The 14,664-nt window shown below is 41.7% G+C and overlaps 1 protein-coding gene across 5 annotated transcripts in view; it reads right to left on the reverse strand.

Annotated features, from left to right (window-relative positions):
- Nucleotides 1–988: 988 nt before the first annotated feature.
- The window catches only part of P4HA2 (prolyl 4-hydroxylase subunit alpha 2), a 30,591-nt gene continuing 16,915 nt past the window's right edge, over nucleotides 989–14,664 (reverse strand). For 2 of the 5 annotated variants that reach the window (XM_074883919.1, XM_074883920.1), the window contains 9 exons: nucleotides 13,907–14,118; nucleotides 12,938–13,114; nucleotides 8,992–9,062; nucleotides 8,659–8,758; nucleotides 7,456–7,509; nucleotides 4,890–4,955; nucleotides 2,718–2,786; nucleotides 2,186–2,282; nucleotides 989–1,520 (listed from right to left, as the gene is read on the reverse strand). In XM_074883919.1, the coding sequence (XP_074740020.1) occupies nucleotides 1,450–1,520; nucleotides 2,186–2,282; nucleotides 2,718–2,786; nucleotides 4,890–4,955; nucleotides 7,456–7,509; nucleotides 8,659–8,758; nucleotides 8,992–9,062; nucleotides 12,938–13,114; nucleotides 13,907–14,118 (917 nt within the window). In that variant the 3' untranslated portion in view covers nucleotides 989–1,449. Of the gene's footprint in view, nucleotides 1,521–2,185; nucleotides 2,283–2,717; nucleotides 2,787–3,684; nucleotides 3,711–4,889; nucleotides 4,956–5,023; nucleotides 5,084–7,455; nucleotides 7,510–8,658; nucleotides 8,759–8,991; nucleotides 9,063–12,937; nucleotides 13,115–13,906; nucleotides 14,119–14,664 lie in introns of those variants that run through there. The other 3 variants (XM_074883922.1, XM_074883921.1, XR_012630864.1) reach the window with 3 other exon arrangements.

Genomic DNA, 14,664 nt, shown 5'->3' on the forward strand with positions numbered 1-14,664 from the left:
CTATGTTGGTATATTAACAATTGCCCAAGCTAGTCTTTAAGCAGTAACTCATGGCTGTAAAACTACCACCATTTTTGGCTTTAGGTTTCCCTGCAGTCACCCATATTCCCACAAAGTCATGCCCACGCCAGAAGTGGCCAGCAAGAGATGTGAAGTCACTCCTCCCTCCCCAGGGGCATATCAATACAACAGTTTGGTACTAACAGCAAGTCTCTACATTTCTGAAACACTTGCTTATTTCTCCATATCTTTACTCATTTTAATTTTTTTAGCAATTAACTGTCATTTCTTCCGAATTGTAACTCAGAAATACGATTTCCTTCCTACTGTGGACAACACCGTCCTCCATGTGTTGGCTTGTGGCCATTACACACATGCTAACAAAGCAAAAACACAAAGGAGAATCTGAGCTCCTGTGTTCAAGGGGCATGATTATACCCCACCTGTCTGAAGGGCAAGACCAAACCCCGCTCCAGTCCACAAAAGTAGATTAAGATTTGCTTGCAAACCACCCTACTGACTTCAGTAGGTGTTCAGCTCCACCAGATCAGGTCTTCCTGTGGTAAAAAACACGGTTTTATCAGCCTACTTTTAGAATCAATTGTCAAAACTGTTGAAAGTCTTGAAAGGCTTCCGATTTTTGTAACTGCATCAAAAATAGATAGCACCCCATAAGAGAAGAGTTACCACCACCAGGAAAGGCTTCTCAGAAGTGTGATACTGAGATCACAGTTGCCACTGGCCCAAAATGTGCAGCCTGCCTGCTCCCAGGATACATTATAGTTTCAATACACAAATTAAACCTTTCCAACTTCAGCAGAAAGTGCAACAGTTCTGTGTCATGTGCTGGAGCCTTAAATAAAACACTGTCCAAAACCATGACATTTTCTGCAGAAAAAGGGCAACAAAGCAACACACCCTCAATAAAGAAAAAGATAAAGGCCCACTGCTTCCTAAAACCTGATAAGGACACAGAATAGAGAATCACTTTATGGAAAGAACATTTATTTTTGTTTCAAAACTTGTGATCCATAGAAATACAATAAAATCAACATGTACACAAAACTTTAATAAACCAAACTTTGGTTCAAAGAAATATTTAACATCTAAATCTTCTGAGGTACAGAAGGCACAAGACCAGGCACCCACACACACTGAATCGCCCACAGCACTGTTTGCACCACTAGTACAGAGAAAGTTGGGATGGTGGAAGGCAGGTCAAAGGAGGATGGCAGGGGTGGGGGGAACATGGAAATAACAGCAACCAAAACACAAGTATGTGTACAATGCCATTTACTTTCTTTCATAGGTGTTACATATTTTGTTGTCCTTCTATGATAAAGTGCCAGGACTCTTGGAGAAAAAGATGGATCATTTCTTAGAAATGAACTGGAACAACCAACAGTAGAAAAGGAGACAGAGAAACAAAGGCCCGCAGCAGGTTGGGTTTCAGTCAACCTCTGTTCTCCCACAAGGTCTTAAGAATTCATTTCCTCTTTCATGAAACCATTTGTTTGAAACTGTGGAACAAGGATGTGAAATTAGTTACCCGCCACATACCCAGTGCGCGTATCACCGCAACCCAGATGGTTACCTCAAGTAAAATCTCATCTCTCAGTCTGAGGATCCCTGCTTAAACCTCTAGCCATCCAGTGGGAAAGACACGGGAAGATGCAAAGGGCCAGGGAAGAAAGAATCTTTCCAGTTGCACCGTTCTGGGGCTAACAGTGACAGAGCAGTGTATTCTGGGTCTGGCATCATTTACAGATCAGTACCCTCTGGTGCTCCAAGGGAACACCTTGGAGCCTGGGGGAGGTGGCTATGTGGAAAGACAACAAAGCTTGAGCAGCTTTCAGCAGTTAGCAGAAATCCCCAGTGTCCAGACATTCACATTTACCCTAAAGAGCTCCCCTCCTTCTGCAGTTAAAATGATCCACAAGTCTTTGTTAGGAACAGACCTGACTCTAGTCAAGTGATAATTCAAGTCACCCTGATGCTGATCACTACACAAACCTGGTGACATTCCTACACACTTTGTGCTGTCATTGACACACAAAACAAACCCACTAGAAAAGCTACAGCTGAACAACGCTGCTGCTTAATACTATGTGATATTGATGGTGGGAGGTTTTATTACACACACGAGCGTTCCTTCAGGTTTTGTTCCTAAAGGAGTATTACTTACCCCATTTACATCCTACTAGTACTGGACAAGCTGCATGCCTTGTTCTATAGTCACCCTCACCACTTCTGAAAAGATTGTACCAAAACACTGCTGTGCCCTGAAAAGTGAAATTGGATCTGGATTAGTCAGAACCTAGTCAGTGTAATTATTCAGGTTACAGTATAGGGGGGAAAATGTCTATGAATTTAGCTGCAGGCTCTTATGAAGCACTTTAACATAGGCCACCACTGACAGCACGTGAAAAAACCCTTTAGTCCCACTCTAATTCAGCTGTGTTCAGAGGAGAGGAGTTCTACCTGAACACAAGTTATGTTATACAGCTCGACACAGAAACCGTTCACATTATACACTGTAAAACAGAGGAAGCAGCCCTGTGGTCTACAAGATCAGCCCCAGCTGCCCTGACACACAATCGAGCTGCAATGAACAGCACTTTGTCACCTCAGCTGACTGAGATGGATGCAGGACTGTACTGAGGAAGAGACAGTAACAGGAGAGAGGAGAAATCAAGCAAAACATAAACAGACTTTACCTTCTTGGGCCATATTGCTGCCCCAAAATCTGGGAAAACTGTAGCTCCTCCAGCTTCTACATCACTCATCTGAGAAAACAAAGCCCACAAACTCTGTCCATTTACAAGACTTTTTGTACATGCAGTCCCACAAGCTAGAGTGCCCCAAGCCCTAACAGAGATTTCTACTCACACCTCCACACGAGGCACTGATGAGGAAAGGGTGCACTTCAGCCAGCACAAACTGCACAAGTAACAGTACCTGCTACTGAAGGCTTTCACTTCAGCTGAAGGCTTTTATTCAGCACTTCATCTAGATTATATACAACCTATTGCACAATTAGCCATGAAGAGTTGTGTACCTGCAGTGTTAATAAGCCAGTACTCTAGAACAAGGGAGAGGACTTCAGAGTAAATCCGTTTCAAGAATTTCATTCCAGTTTATGATCCAATTAGGAAAACAAGTGTCTGTTAAACCACATGTTTCCTCATAAATTGAAACCATGTCTTTGGAACTGATTTTCATGATTTAGTTTATGCATCTTGGTCAACCACTTCAAAAACTAGACAAACTATTAGAAAACCTCACTTTCTGCACTGTTTCCGAGCTGTTCACCAGTGATGTTATGCCACTCCAAGCTTTAATACAGACAGCTACGTGGCTCTAGAGAAAAGCATGTATCTTTATGCTTTGCTCTTCTGCACTGGAACGAATTTAACCCTACTGAATTCATCAGTAACAACAAATTCACTATGAATTCTAGACTTGATCCAAAACCCACCAAAATTCCTGGAAACACTCCCATTAGGAACAGAAAGTCTTTCCACTGATTTCAGTAAGTTTTTGATCAGATTCTAATTAAAAGAAACAGATGAGTCAGATCCAGCTCCCACCAAATTTAAACAGCAGAACTACTATTAACACACTCCCCAAGTCCCCACATTCTCTACTGTAACTTGGATTTCTGTTTAAAGCAGATGTTATTACCACTCTGGTGTCCTCCTGCTTGGTACCTACAATAAAAGGGCATAAGATGCCATAGGTGCACAGGTTTTTGCCCCTTCTAACTAGAAAGCATGTGCATGCAACTTTTCAAGTTAATACCTACGCCTTAGCAACACAACCACTCTTTTTAGTAAGGGTGTTGGTACATGTGTATGTTCTACACAGGACATACAAGGGTGAATTGCCTTTGACCATGTACAACTGGCAGAGAATAAGGTGCATATCATTCGCTCTAAATCAAGGCTTGCCCAAGAGTCTGAGAAAAACAAAATACAGATTGAGACAATTTAAAATTAAAGCCTCTTATCAGCAGACTATTTCACAGCTACCTTTCGTATTCTGATTCTTGTTTCGGAGATTGCTTCCTCCCCCTGCCATATCAAGTGGAAAGTATTTCTGGTTCTGTTTTGAGCTGCATTTCACACCCAGAATACTATCCCAGCCATAAATATTTCATCACAGAGTTTTAAATTTGAAGGTGTATCACTCAAAAGTTAACCACAGATTAGGTAATCCTGATTACTGATATAATATGTAGAGATCAATAGATATTGTCAGAAGACCAGTGTGAAAACATTAGGCCATTAGTATCAGTGGCAGTTAGGTTTGATTCCAGTGTACATGATCTGTAGGCTGTATAATGCATGCAACTAATGAATCTTTTCAATTCTGCATTTGTAACCCAGTTGTGCCAACTTTATTAGCCATGTCTCCTCCATTTGCTGAAGCAACAGCTATGCCAGAGTAACTCTAGCTTCAACAAACAGTTAAAATGAAGGCTAACAGACCACAACATCAAGTGCTGTCAAACAGTGGTGGAAGAACATGACTATCTGACAGTAATGGCTGATAGTCAAGTTCTCAGCATACCACAGGAGTACCCCAAGCACTCGCCTTTGAGAAATAAGCCACATTCTCCTCTCCCACCAACAGGAATCCAATGAAGTCAAAGATTTCATAGTAGAGTGGCCAAAAGGGGAAGCTGAGCCCTACATTCAAATTTTCTGCTCTGAGGTTAAATACCACCAGAATTCTACCAACTCAGATGGGACAGCACCTGATGCTGCAAGAATAATGAAACCCCTACTTCCAGATGCCAGGGAATCTCTACAAATAACCAACTGCACAAGCTGTAAACAAGATGCTGCTAAAGTTACACTCAATGCATAAAGGATCATCATACTTACATAGTTTAAAAAAGTGGCCACACGATTTCCAGTCCCTAACCGCTTGAAAGCATCTGGCTCATCTTTCTATAAAATTAAATGAGAATAACTGCAAACTTCAAGCTCACGGACAGCAGACAAACAGAGGTACTTACATAGTTAAGAAACGTCGCTAGCCTATTTCCTTCCGATTTGAGTGTGCTGTCAAAGGGTCGCTGTAACAGACAACAACTTTAACCCAAGTTCCAAACAGGCTCACACTAGAGTTACAGATGTGTAGCTCTGCAGAGAGAGATCCTTAAGCCCAATTTAAAGAGTTGGGATAGAAAGGGGGCAAATCAATACAGGGCAACATTGAAGCCATTACAAATTGCAGCCAGGGTGCATAACTGCATGCACATAGCACTCAGATGCTATAAGGAGAAGTAGCACTGAAGCAATTCGTAGGGCAAAGTAGAAGCAATGTTTTCAGGGCCTGTGGCATTGATGTTGTCCAAGTAAAGTTAACAACACACTATTACTATACCAGACACTGATCCAAAGTCAACAGCTGGGCCATATATGAAAAACTTGTCTTCAGTGGGCTTTAGATAACACATTAGATTCTCATAAATGTACTAGTGGCTCAAAGAAATACTGTTATGAGAAGAAAAAATGCAATTTTTGCCAGCAGGCAAAATTGCAGAATAGCAATAATCAACTTCTTTCAGGTGGTTGCCTGTCTAGGAGTAAGGACCACATCAAAAAGATCAAATTGTCTTTACTCTCTAGGAACTTTTTGAGTTTTGCTGAAGTATGAGATCACACTGGTGCCAGTTTAGAAGCGGAAAGAAGATCTAGAATACCAATGTGTCTCTCCTCCCTTAAAAAAATGCAATTAAAAGTTTATTTACATTGTTAATCATCCAGAAGTAATTTCACCCAGGAGATATTAAGGTGCACTCTTCTACACAAAACCAATAATCTTTAACATTTAAAAGAAAAGAAGAAAATCAGCATTAGAAAAGCAAGAAAAACCACAGTCACCATCTCAAAGACGTTATCGTTCAATCTACTTTAAGTGTATTTCAAGAAATAAGTCTTTCCTGAAATGGGTTCATAAAAAAACTCTTGTGTCTGCATACACAAAATCAATCCAAAAGAGCCACCACAAGAGCACTGAGAGAGGGTATTCCCTGGTTTCTGCCACCACTGCCAAATCCAGGTCCAGCCAAGCATTTCTGAACTTCAATAGATCTCTCCAACTTCTGAGCAACCAATAAAACCTCAAAATTGTAATACGCAACTATTAATGTGTCCCTATTTGAGAATTGAGGGGACAAAAAGCTGCAAGGCTGATCAGGAGATGGGGAGATACAACCTGTATTTCAGTACTGAAATCTGTGATGCACACAGAGCCTGGAGGACCAGTCCAAAACTATGGCAAATTCTGCGACTGCCTTGCATTAACTGATGACTGCAGCCAAGGTTACATGCCAAGTGGAGCTCTGCCCCAGCTGCCTGATCCAAAAGTAAAGTCCACCCTGGCCAATCTGATGGCTGAGGTCCTCGAGTTCAAAGGCTCTGAAGAGAATTTAAGACCATTTGCTTGACTCAGGAAACGAAGCAGTCTTAAAGTTAACAGGAAAATTCTCTCAACAGGCCAAAGCTAACGAATATGAGCTTCCATAGTGTGGAAGTTCAGGATTTTTTTTATTTTTAGTTTTTTTAAGGAGTGCTAAGTTGGGTGGCTCCAATTCTGCACTCAATTATTGGGTTGCACTCTGGCTGTGGCAATGCCTTCTACCAGGTAAAACCACTGGGACAGCCTGAATTAAGCCAGATTCCATTGAAATGCCCCGGTTCTACTGAAAACCAAGGCATCGGATGGATTTTATATTTGAAATGACTGGTCACCATAGCTCTTCAGTATGATTAGCATGTTCATAAACCGCAGTTTAGGGTAACAATTAAGATTCTGTTCTTCTTTTCTCCCCAGTTATCTGCCAGGTAGAGCCCTCTAGTGCCTAGTGTGGATCCAGCACCCACCAGCTGCAAGTTCTGCCCTCCTGAACACCAACCCAAGCCCTCTTCGGACCCTACAGCTACAGACACACCGAGGGTTTTGCCAGAAGGGCTGGATGACCCATGAAAATTTCTATAATGGCTACTTTTTTGGAGGGAGGTGGAAGGATGCCTCCTCCTCAACCAGCTCCTGCCAAGGGCTTTAAAATATCCACCAAAGGAGGACTCAGACAACCTTGCTGAACTCAAAAGCTGGATAAAACAACAGACTCAGAACCCAGGGCTCGCAGACTTCAGTTTTCAAATAAAGAAATGGAAAGAGCATATTCAAGTGCTGCATGACTATCCTTTAGTGTCTCTACACTGTGCAAAGAACCAAGGTGACAAAGATAAGCAGGCAGATTTGTTCATTGTTCTCTTGAACTTTCAGCAGAGAAGGCAGTGCGAGGGCTTTTCAAAAGTCATCATCCATCCATGCAACAGGGCTATACGTTAAGTGTTTTAACAGAAAACAGTTTTCTCTCAAAACAAACTGTTGTCCCCTCCCCACCCCACCAAGAAATAACTGAAAGTGTGATCTTACCCTAGAAAAATCAAAGTGTGGCTCGTACTGCCCTCCCATTCCATAGTTGGCAACCTACAGTGTGGAAGAAGAAAGCATAAACATCCATTGAACTGCAAGCGACTGCTGCAGGAGATAACATTCACTCTCAGAAATCCAAAACGTGCTTTGAGAAACAGCACTTTGGCAAGACTGTTATCTATAGCACACTTAATTTCTTTTTATGTTGCCGGAAATGAGGTACGCAGATGAGAAAACTTAAGTGCTCCTTTCTTTTCACAGTTTAAGGGTTTTGCTGAGAATGTTTCTCAGGGCCAAACGTTTCTCAATGGCAGTACTGTACTTATCACTACAAAAGCCAGTTTAACATGAATTAGCAGCAATAGTTTTACCACTCTTGCTCCCTCCTCTGAAGAGGGAGCTGAGTGCACGTAGTTCTCTAGTATGTGTGTCCGAACTAGGAGACAGAAGCAGTTTGTGTCACACATGTACAATCTGTTACATAGACATGTCCATCCAGGAACACAGAAGGCTTAAAGTAGCTTAAAAGCACCCCTTTGCTTACTTTATCTGAGGATCACATAACATAAGATTTTAGTTACTCTGGGGCTGCACTTAACATGTCTCCCAGATCACTGCACCTGATTTCTGTGGATAGCCAGTAATCAACAGTACTTCAATCAGGCTCTAAAACGGGAATTCAAGGAGCACGGAGGAAGAGAAGCAGAAAACAGGCTAAAGTACAGCTATTCTGGCAGTGCTGTACCACTTCCACTTGCCTGCCTCCTCCCAACAGACAGCCAAAGATCAGAATTCATATGAGAACATAGCAAACTATGAAAAGTATGAGTCTTTCAAAGGTTCAACTAGGAAGGAGGCTCAACTTTTGCAAACTTGAAAAGAAGTGGTGGGCATTTCCCCCAAAACAAACTGGTAAATCAGATTCCTGCACAAAGTTATCTTTTATTTTTTTGATATCGCCACCCTTCTCTGCCTGGCACACAAAGGGAAAGCATCTACCTGCCAGGTCATTAGAGCCAGCAGCAGCTGGGAACGCCCCACACTCCTCAAACACCTCACTTCCCTACCCTGTGTGCACAGTCAGACAGGAGAACCCCTACAAGGGGCTGCATGAGAGCCAGCCTAGGTTTATACCTGCATAAGCACCAGACCACCCTGACCAGCGCTTATTTTACCAGGATGAACTCAGACAAGTGCACCAACCTGCAATAGTTCAGCCGTTTTCACTGTTAACCCAGTGATCTGCTGCATTCGTTGATTCACCTTGGCCACAACAGGATCATCATCTTCCTCCAACCATGAGCTGGGATAATGCAAGGATTGAAACACGTTATTTTAGAATACCAGCCACAACAACTGATTTCCCAAGGCAGAAGGATTGTTCTGCCCTCAGTCAGATGGCTAAAAGCCATTTACCACGCATTTGTTGTGCAAGCTTTTGCTGCATGCAAAGCAGTTCCAAGTTTTCAGCTGTAGGTAGCAGATGACAGCTGTTAAGCACAAAAACCTTAAAACTAAACTCTTTTCTGGGCTTACCTTTTTGATACCCTGTAGCTAGCCACTGTAAGGACACCGGTTTTGGGATCACGTACTGTGGCTCGTGCCAGCTGTGTCAAAAAAATCCCAAGTGGGAAGAAACACATCAACTACAGGTTAGAAAAAAATTTCTCTCATCTTAACCAAAATCAACACCTGATTTGTCCAACTTCGATGTATCACTGGATGAAAGTTACAGCTCCAAACTAGAGTTTGTTTCAGTTTCATGCTAGAACAGTACATGCAGAAATACAAGTGCAATCCATCACCTATATTTGATCCTGGAAAAAAAGAGTCTGACTGACTGTACAAGCCATCATATTTATTAAATCCATGAGTACTGCTTACTGAACAGGTTTAGAAAATACATTTTTTTTAAAACAGCTGGAGTCAATATTAGCAAGAGAGAACAAAAACAAAAGTTAACAACTTATGAAGCCCAAGTTCTTGGCAAAGAGAAAAATCATTGGATACTCTGTAAATTTAATCAGCCTGCTCCTCATGTGAACTGAAAAAACCCAACCTCATTCTCAGACAAAAAACAAGTGAAAGCTTTTATAGGATGAGTTACAAATTACAGGGCAGGCAAATGCAGTGGTAGAAAACTCCTGAGGGCAACTCTCAACATCACCGTGCTCAGATTTTCCAGTTGGAAGATGCCTGGAACATCTAATTCAGAGACAGTTTGAGATATGTTATTACATTATGAAGGTAACTCTGCAAAAACACAGCGCACCTACACATTTTAAACAGTAATGCATCGTCACTGTTAGGCCACATCACCAAATCTGTTGGAAAAATTTGGAAGTTGGCAAAGCTGTTCAGGTTTGCTGTGGGGTCAAAGCAATAGACTCCTGCTAGTGTGGCACAACAGGTCGCTTTGGTTTTATACATGTAGCTGAGAACAAGAACCGGGACACTCCTTTGTTTGACTGTAAACCCAGACCACATTTAAATTTAACTCCTACAAACCACAAACACTTCCAATCATGCCTCCTTCCTTCCACTTAATTACAGGTCACAGAAAGCCTTTTTATTTGCATTTTCTTTGGAGCATGCAGTCATTATTTCCTTCATTTTTCCTCAAATAAGTCTCCAGCCAGCTTCACAATCTATGTCAGCTGTCTTGTCCCTATACAAGAGTTCTTGGCACAGCTGTTGCTGTAATTCTGACTCACTGTTATTTTGTTCTAGATTTCTCCTGCATAAATCATAACAGAAGAGCCAGGCTGACTGAATGTTGTTCTTCACTTGTGCAATGAAGCATAGCTTTGGGGATATAATTTAGCTTCCCAAACTCTTCATTCTGCTGCCACTTTCAAGCTTGTGTATGCTTGCTTGATTTCTGCACCTAGCATTTGATCTAAATAAATCAGAACTAAAATAAGCCTGACTACATTCATATTATTCCATAACTCCTCTTCTCTTTCTGATAGGCAGGCTTCTTCATTTAAGACATACAATCTATACCCCACTTGGTCTAGGCAGCTGATACATGTGAGGCTTCCTCTCTCAGGGTGAGAGAGCAGCCTTATAATAGGCAGTTGCTAGGCTTTGAAGAATCATCATAACACACTGATGGTCAGGAGCTTCATCCAGTCTTCCTCTTAGAGCCTGCATTTAGTTGCCTTTTCCTTCTGAAATTCTGCATTGCTGAAATCCTATAGCACCGAGTCCAAAGATACTCCTTTGTCCCCCTCCATGCCATATTTCTGCCTGTTCAGGCATGCCTGTATTGCAGGTAATATCCAGAATTTTGGGAATAAGCTTCTCATACTTTTACAGCAGACCTGTCCCAATGCTATCTACACCAATAAAGCTAAAAATTTGCTTGACCCTTCCCAGTCAGCTCTGATGTATTGCCTGGAAATTTGGAACTACTTTTTGGAACTGGAGTGAAAGTGATTGCGTTTTGCAAAACAAGCATAAAACCAGCTTGAATACAGCTACTCTCAATCACGTACAGATGTTGTTTCTCTACAGAACAAAAAAGTATTGGCAAGTGTAAACTGCAGATAATGTTAAAGTGCTTGGACCCAAAAGTAGAAGTTTCTTGCAAATGCATTTTAGAACAAAGGAAGCGCCCATCTTTCTGAGCCCAAAACTAACATACTACAGAGTTCTGTCTGAAAGCTTCCATGATTATTAACTAAAATTTCCTGGTTGAAATTAAGCTATAATTATTAAGGACTACCTTATCACAGGACTTACATTTTCCATTCTCTCAGTACTGCAGAACTTAAAGCTATTCCTGCAGATGAGCTATAGACAGGTTTAGCAAAAACAAGAAAATGGTTCCTTTTTTTAATTGAAAACTTTCATCTGAATCTTAAGACTACAGTTTTTACCCTCTTACAGGACTGATCCCAGTTCTACACTACACAGATTATATGAAGAATTCCTCTGACATTAGTAAGACCCAAAACTCAGTGAGCAAGACTTCAGACTTTCCATAAAACTTTGAACAAAAAGGGAAAACCAAGCAAAAAAGAAACCTGCCTTATTCAGAATGTGCTTAATTTGATAAAGTAGATTAAGTGATATGCTCTATTTGAAAGTTTCCATTTTATCTGAAGCCCTTGAAGTTTTATAGTATGATGTAATAGGAAAAAGTCTCCATTTATGGAGGTGGGAGTCTTCACAGACAGGAGTGTTCTGCCAATACTCCCATAGCTGGCTGGGAATCCTAGAAGTCCAGTTTCACAAACATCTCCAATTATTAATGTGCTCAGGAAGCACCAGTTTCTCAATCTGTTTTTAACTATTTATGTTTCTAAATGGAAACACACACAGAAGGGTAATTCCTGACTGGAATTTTAGTACCACATTTCATAGCAGTAGCAAGAAGAGTCCTGAAATGAACTGTTCATCTGTAAGAACAGAAGTGTTTTAGTTTTAATGCTTGTCAGACCTGACAGAAAAATAAGGTGTAGCATCTACTGCTGACCTCACACTGCCATCCTTTTGGCAGAAAGGAAACAGTTTGGAAATTCTACATCCAGAAAAATCAGACGAGGTAATTACTAGCTTTGCATTAGGTAGCTGCTTTTTTTATTGCATGCAGAGTCACTAGAATTCACGTCATGGGTAACAGGTATTGCACCAAAACTAGAATTCTCACTCAAAGCTGCTGCCTTTGAGCTGGATCTACCCTCAGCATACTGAAGCCATGGCATCTGTTTCTCTGCTGCTAGACAGCTGTCTAGGTGGAAGAGTCAGATCTAAAGTGCTCTGGGAGAATGACTGCATTGTGCATTCATCCTTACAAGTACTCCAACCTTCCCAAGTCCCAGACCAGGAATTACTTCAGAGCACAAACGATTTCTCCACTCTGTGTTAACTGTATCGCATTATTCCCAAGGAGCTATGCGTGGCTGCAGGAGAACACCGTGGTTCCGCTCACAGATGCGCCGTGGCACCTAAAGCACCGCTCTGCAGGTCTAGACTACAGTTTAAAACAGAAGCAGAGGATTCCAGGTTACCCAAAGTAATAAAAACAAGCCTCTAGATATTCTTCTAGCACAACTTAAAAAAACCCACTGTTTCTTCCCACTTCTGTTGGGATTTGGGCTTTTTAAATTTTGTTCTGAAGTTTGGCTCCATTTCAAAAGGCAGACTTAAAAGTATATTGGACACCTACTCCTACCCCTAAGCCAGTCAGTCATCTACCTTTTCAGGTCTAGACCCTAGTTCCCTAAAAGGTTTAAGCCATTTACTGAGAACTTTGCATAATTAAGTGCAACAATGCATAAATACCTTCAGGAGCCTGGGCTTTATGGTCCTACATCACCAGGCAGTTTCGAAATCGTTCCCCTGAGGCTCACAGCTGCAGTGTATCATCTGTAGTATGAAACCAGATCTTTCAAATCCTTTGCCTAGTCTTTGCTAGTAGAGATTAAAGCACGGAATTAGCAGTCATTAGCGAGATGGAAGAGGGGAAACTTACCCTTGGCTTAGCTAGTTGTTTAATTTTCTCAATTTCTTCATCAGACATGACATCATAGTATCGCACAATATGAGGGCTATCCCATTCATCTTCCTCCTTGAAGGGAGCTATGAGCAGATGAGGGTTTCTGTTTCCATCATGGTACCTACAAAACAGCCTTTTCTGTCTTCGAGGTGTCTGAAACAAAACACCAAACAAAATGTTGTTTGCTCAACCACTTTTCACAAACTTAAAAGAGGCAAGACAAAAACCAAAATGGGCTTCATTCCACAAACACCGGAAAAGCCATCAGCTGACTAGCAGATTTAAGAGGTAAGCATGAGTGATCCTGCAATTTACTGCAAATAGAACAACCTCAATGTATGCCACTCAAGATACCACTGAGCAACATCTGAAACACTAACCTTTAGGAGAACTAAATCACAACAGGTTACAGATTAAGCAAGTGACTACACAAACAGCAAGCCATAAAAAAAGTCTGATGGTTGTAATTAAGACTATGCAGATGGAACAAATGGGTTCTTTTCCCTGCACTGATAATTAAAGCCATGTTTGTTGAGAGGTACTGGAGACTGGTTGGTCAAAACAATCACCTCAGAAGGACATGTCTAAGATGCAAAAGGGATGGAATAATGTGATTCCAGCAGTGTGGCAAAGCATAACCAGCTCCCAGTGGAAAAAGCCTCCTAGTACAGCTTATAGCCAGCCTTTGAAATGGCTGAGGAGACAGACTGAGGAGAATCAATTTTCAGCAACCTTTAAGAGGTACAGTTGAGAGCTGGTTTTCTGTCTAGGACTAACAGCTGGAAAGGCCAGAACAGAAGGTACAAATCTCAGCCTGGACAGAACTACATTTAAATTTTTGTTTAAAAAAAATCTTCACAGAAGGCAAAACTTATCACCTCCCAGCAAGCTTGATCACCCTCACACAAAGGCAGCACAGTCAGGAAAGTCTTGCCTTTCTCTTACCATTTTTACCCCTTCACCTCTGCAAAGGGCCTCATAGATGTCACGTTCTGGCAAGTAGTCAAGAGGCCTCTCGTAGGCACCACTTTGCACCACTGGTTCTGTTGTTGTATTGGTCTTGTTTACTGACTTCTCTTTCTCCTCCTCCTCTCTCTCCTTCTCCAGCAACTTCTCAAAGTACCGCAGATTACTGCCTGCTCTCTCATGAGCACTGTCTTTGAGAGAAGAACAGACAGAACCAGTGATTTATGCAATCTCAGGAACTGTTAATACAAACAAGTCTTTGTATCACAGCAATAATTCTCCCCTTCCTAAAGCGTTATCAGCAACCAAAGGCACTGCCTTTAGTCTGTGCTGAAAACCAGCGCTGAGAAGTTTCTGTCTTTGCAGGAAGACAGGCATATTCGTGAAAGAATTGTTTCTGGAAGGACCTATCACAAAACTTGTTTATCAGTAAAAAAGCATAGAAGTTTTTGGTCTTCATATCCATCCTTTTCTCTCAACTTTGCTAGCCAGTTCTACCCAAGATAAGCAGATCACAGAGCTCATCAGCAGAGATCCAGTTAGTCCACCTGTTGCACCCCTGCTCTCCACCATGCTTCTCGTCCACACACTCTAACCACTGGCTGTAGTGAAGTCCCAGCCACAGACTTCAGGCTTTCTCCAAAGTCGGGAAGCTCAGAGGTGTGTGTCACTGCTTCACAGCCCATCTAGACATCTATAACGGAGGTATCCTGGATCACTAGCATCATTGGACCTAT

Source organism: Strix uralensis, chromosome 14 (genome assembly GCF_047716275.1).
Source record: "Strix uralensis isolate ZFMK-TIS-50842 chromosome 14, bStrUra1, whole genome shotgun sequence".
NCBI classification, from domain to species: domain Eukaryota; kingdom Metazoa; phylum Chordata; class Aves; order Strigiformes; family Strigidae; genus Strix; species Strix uralensis.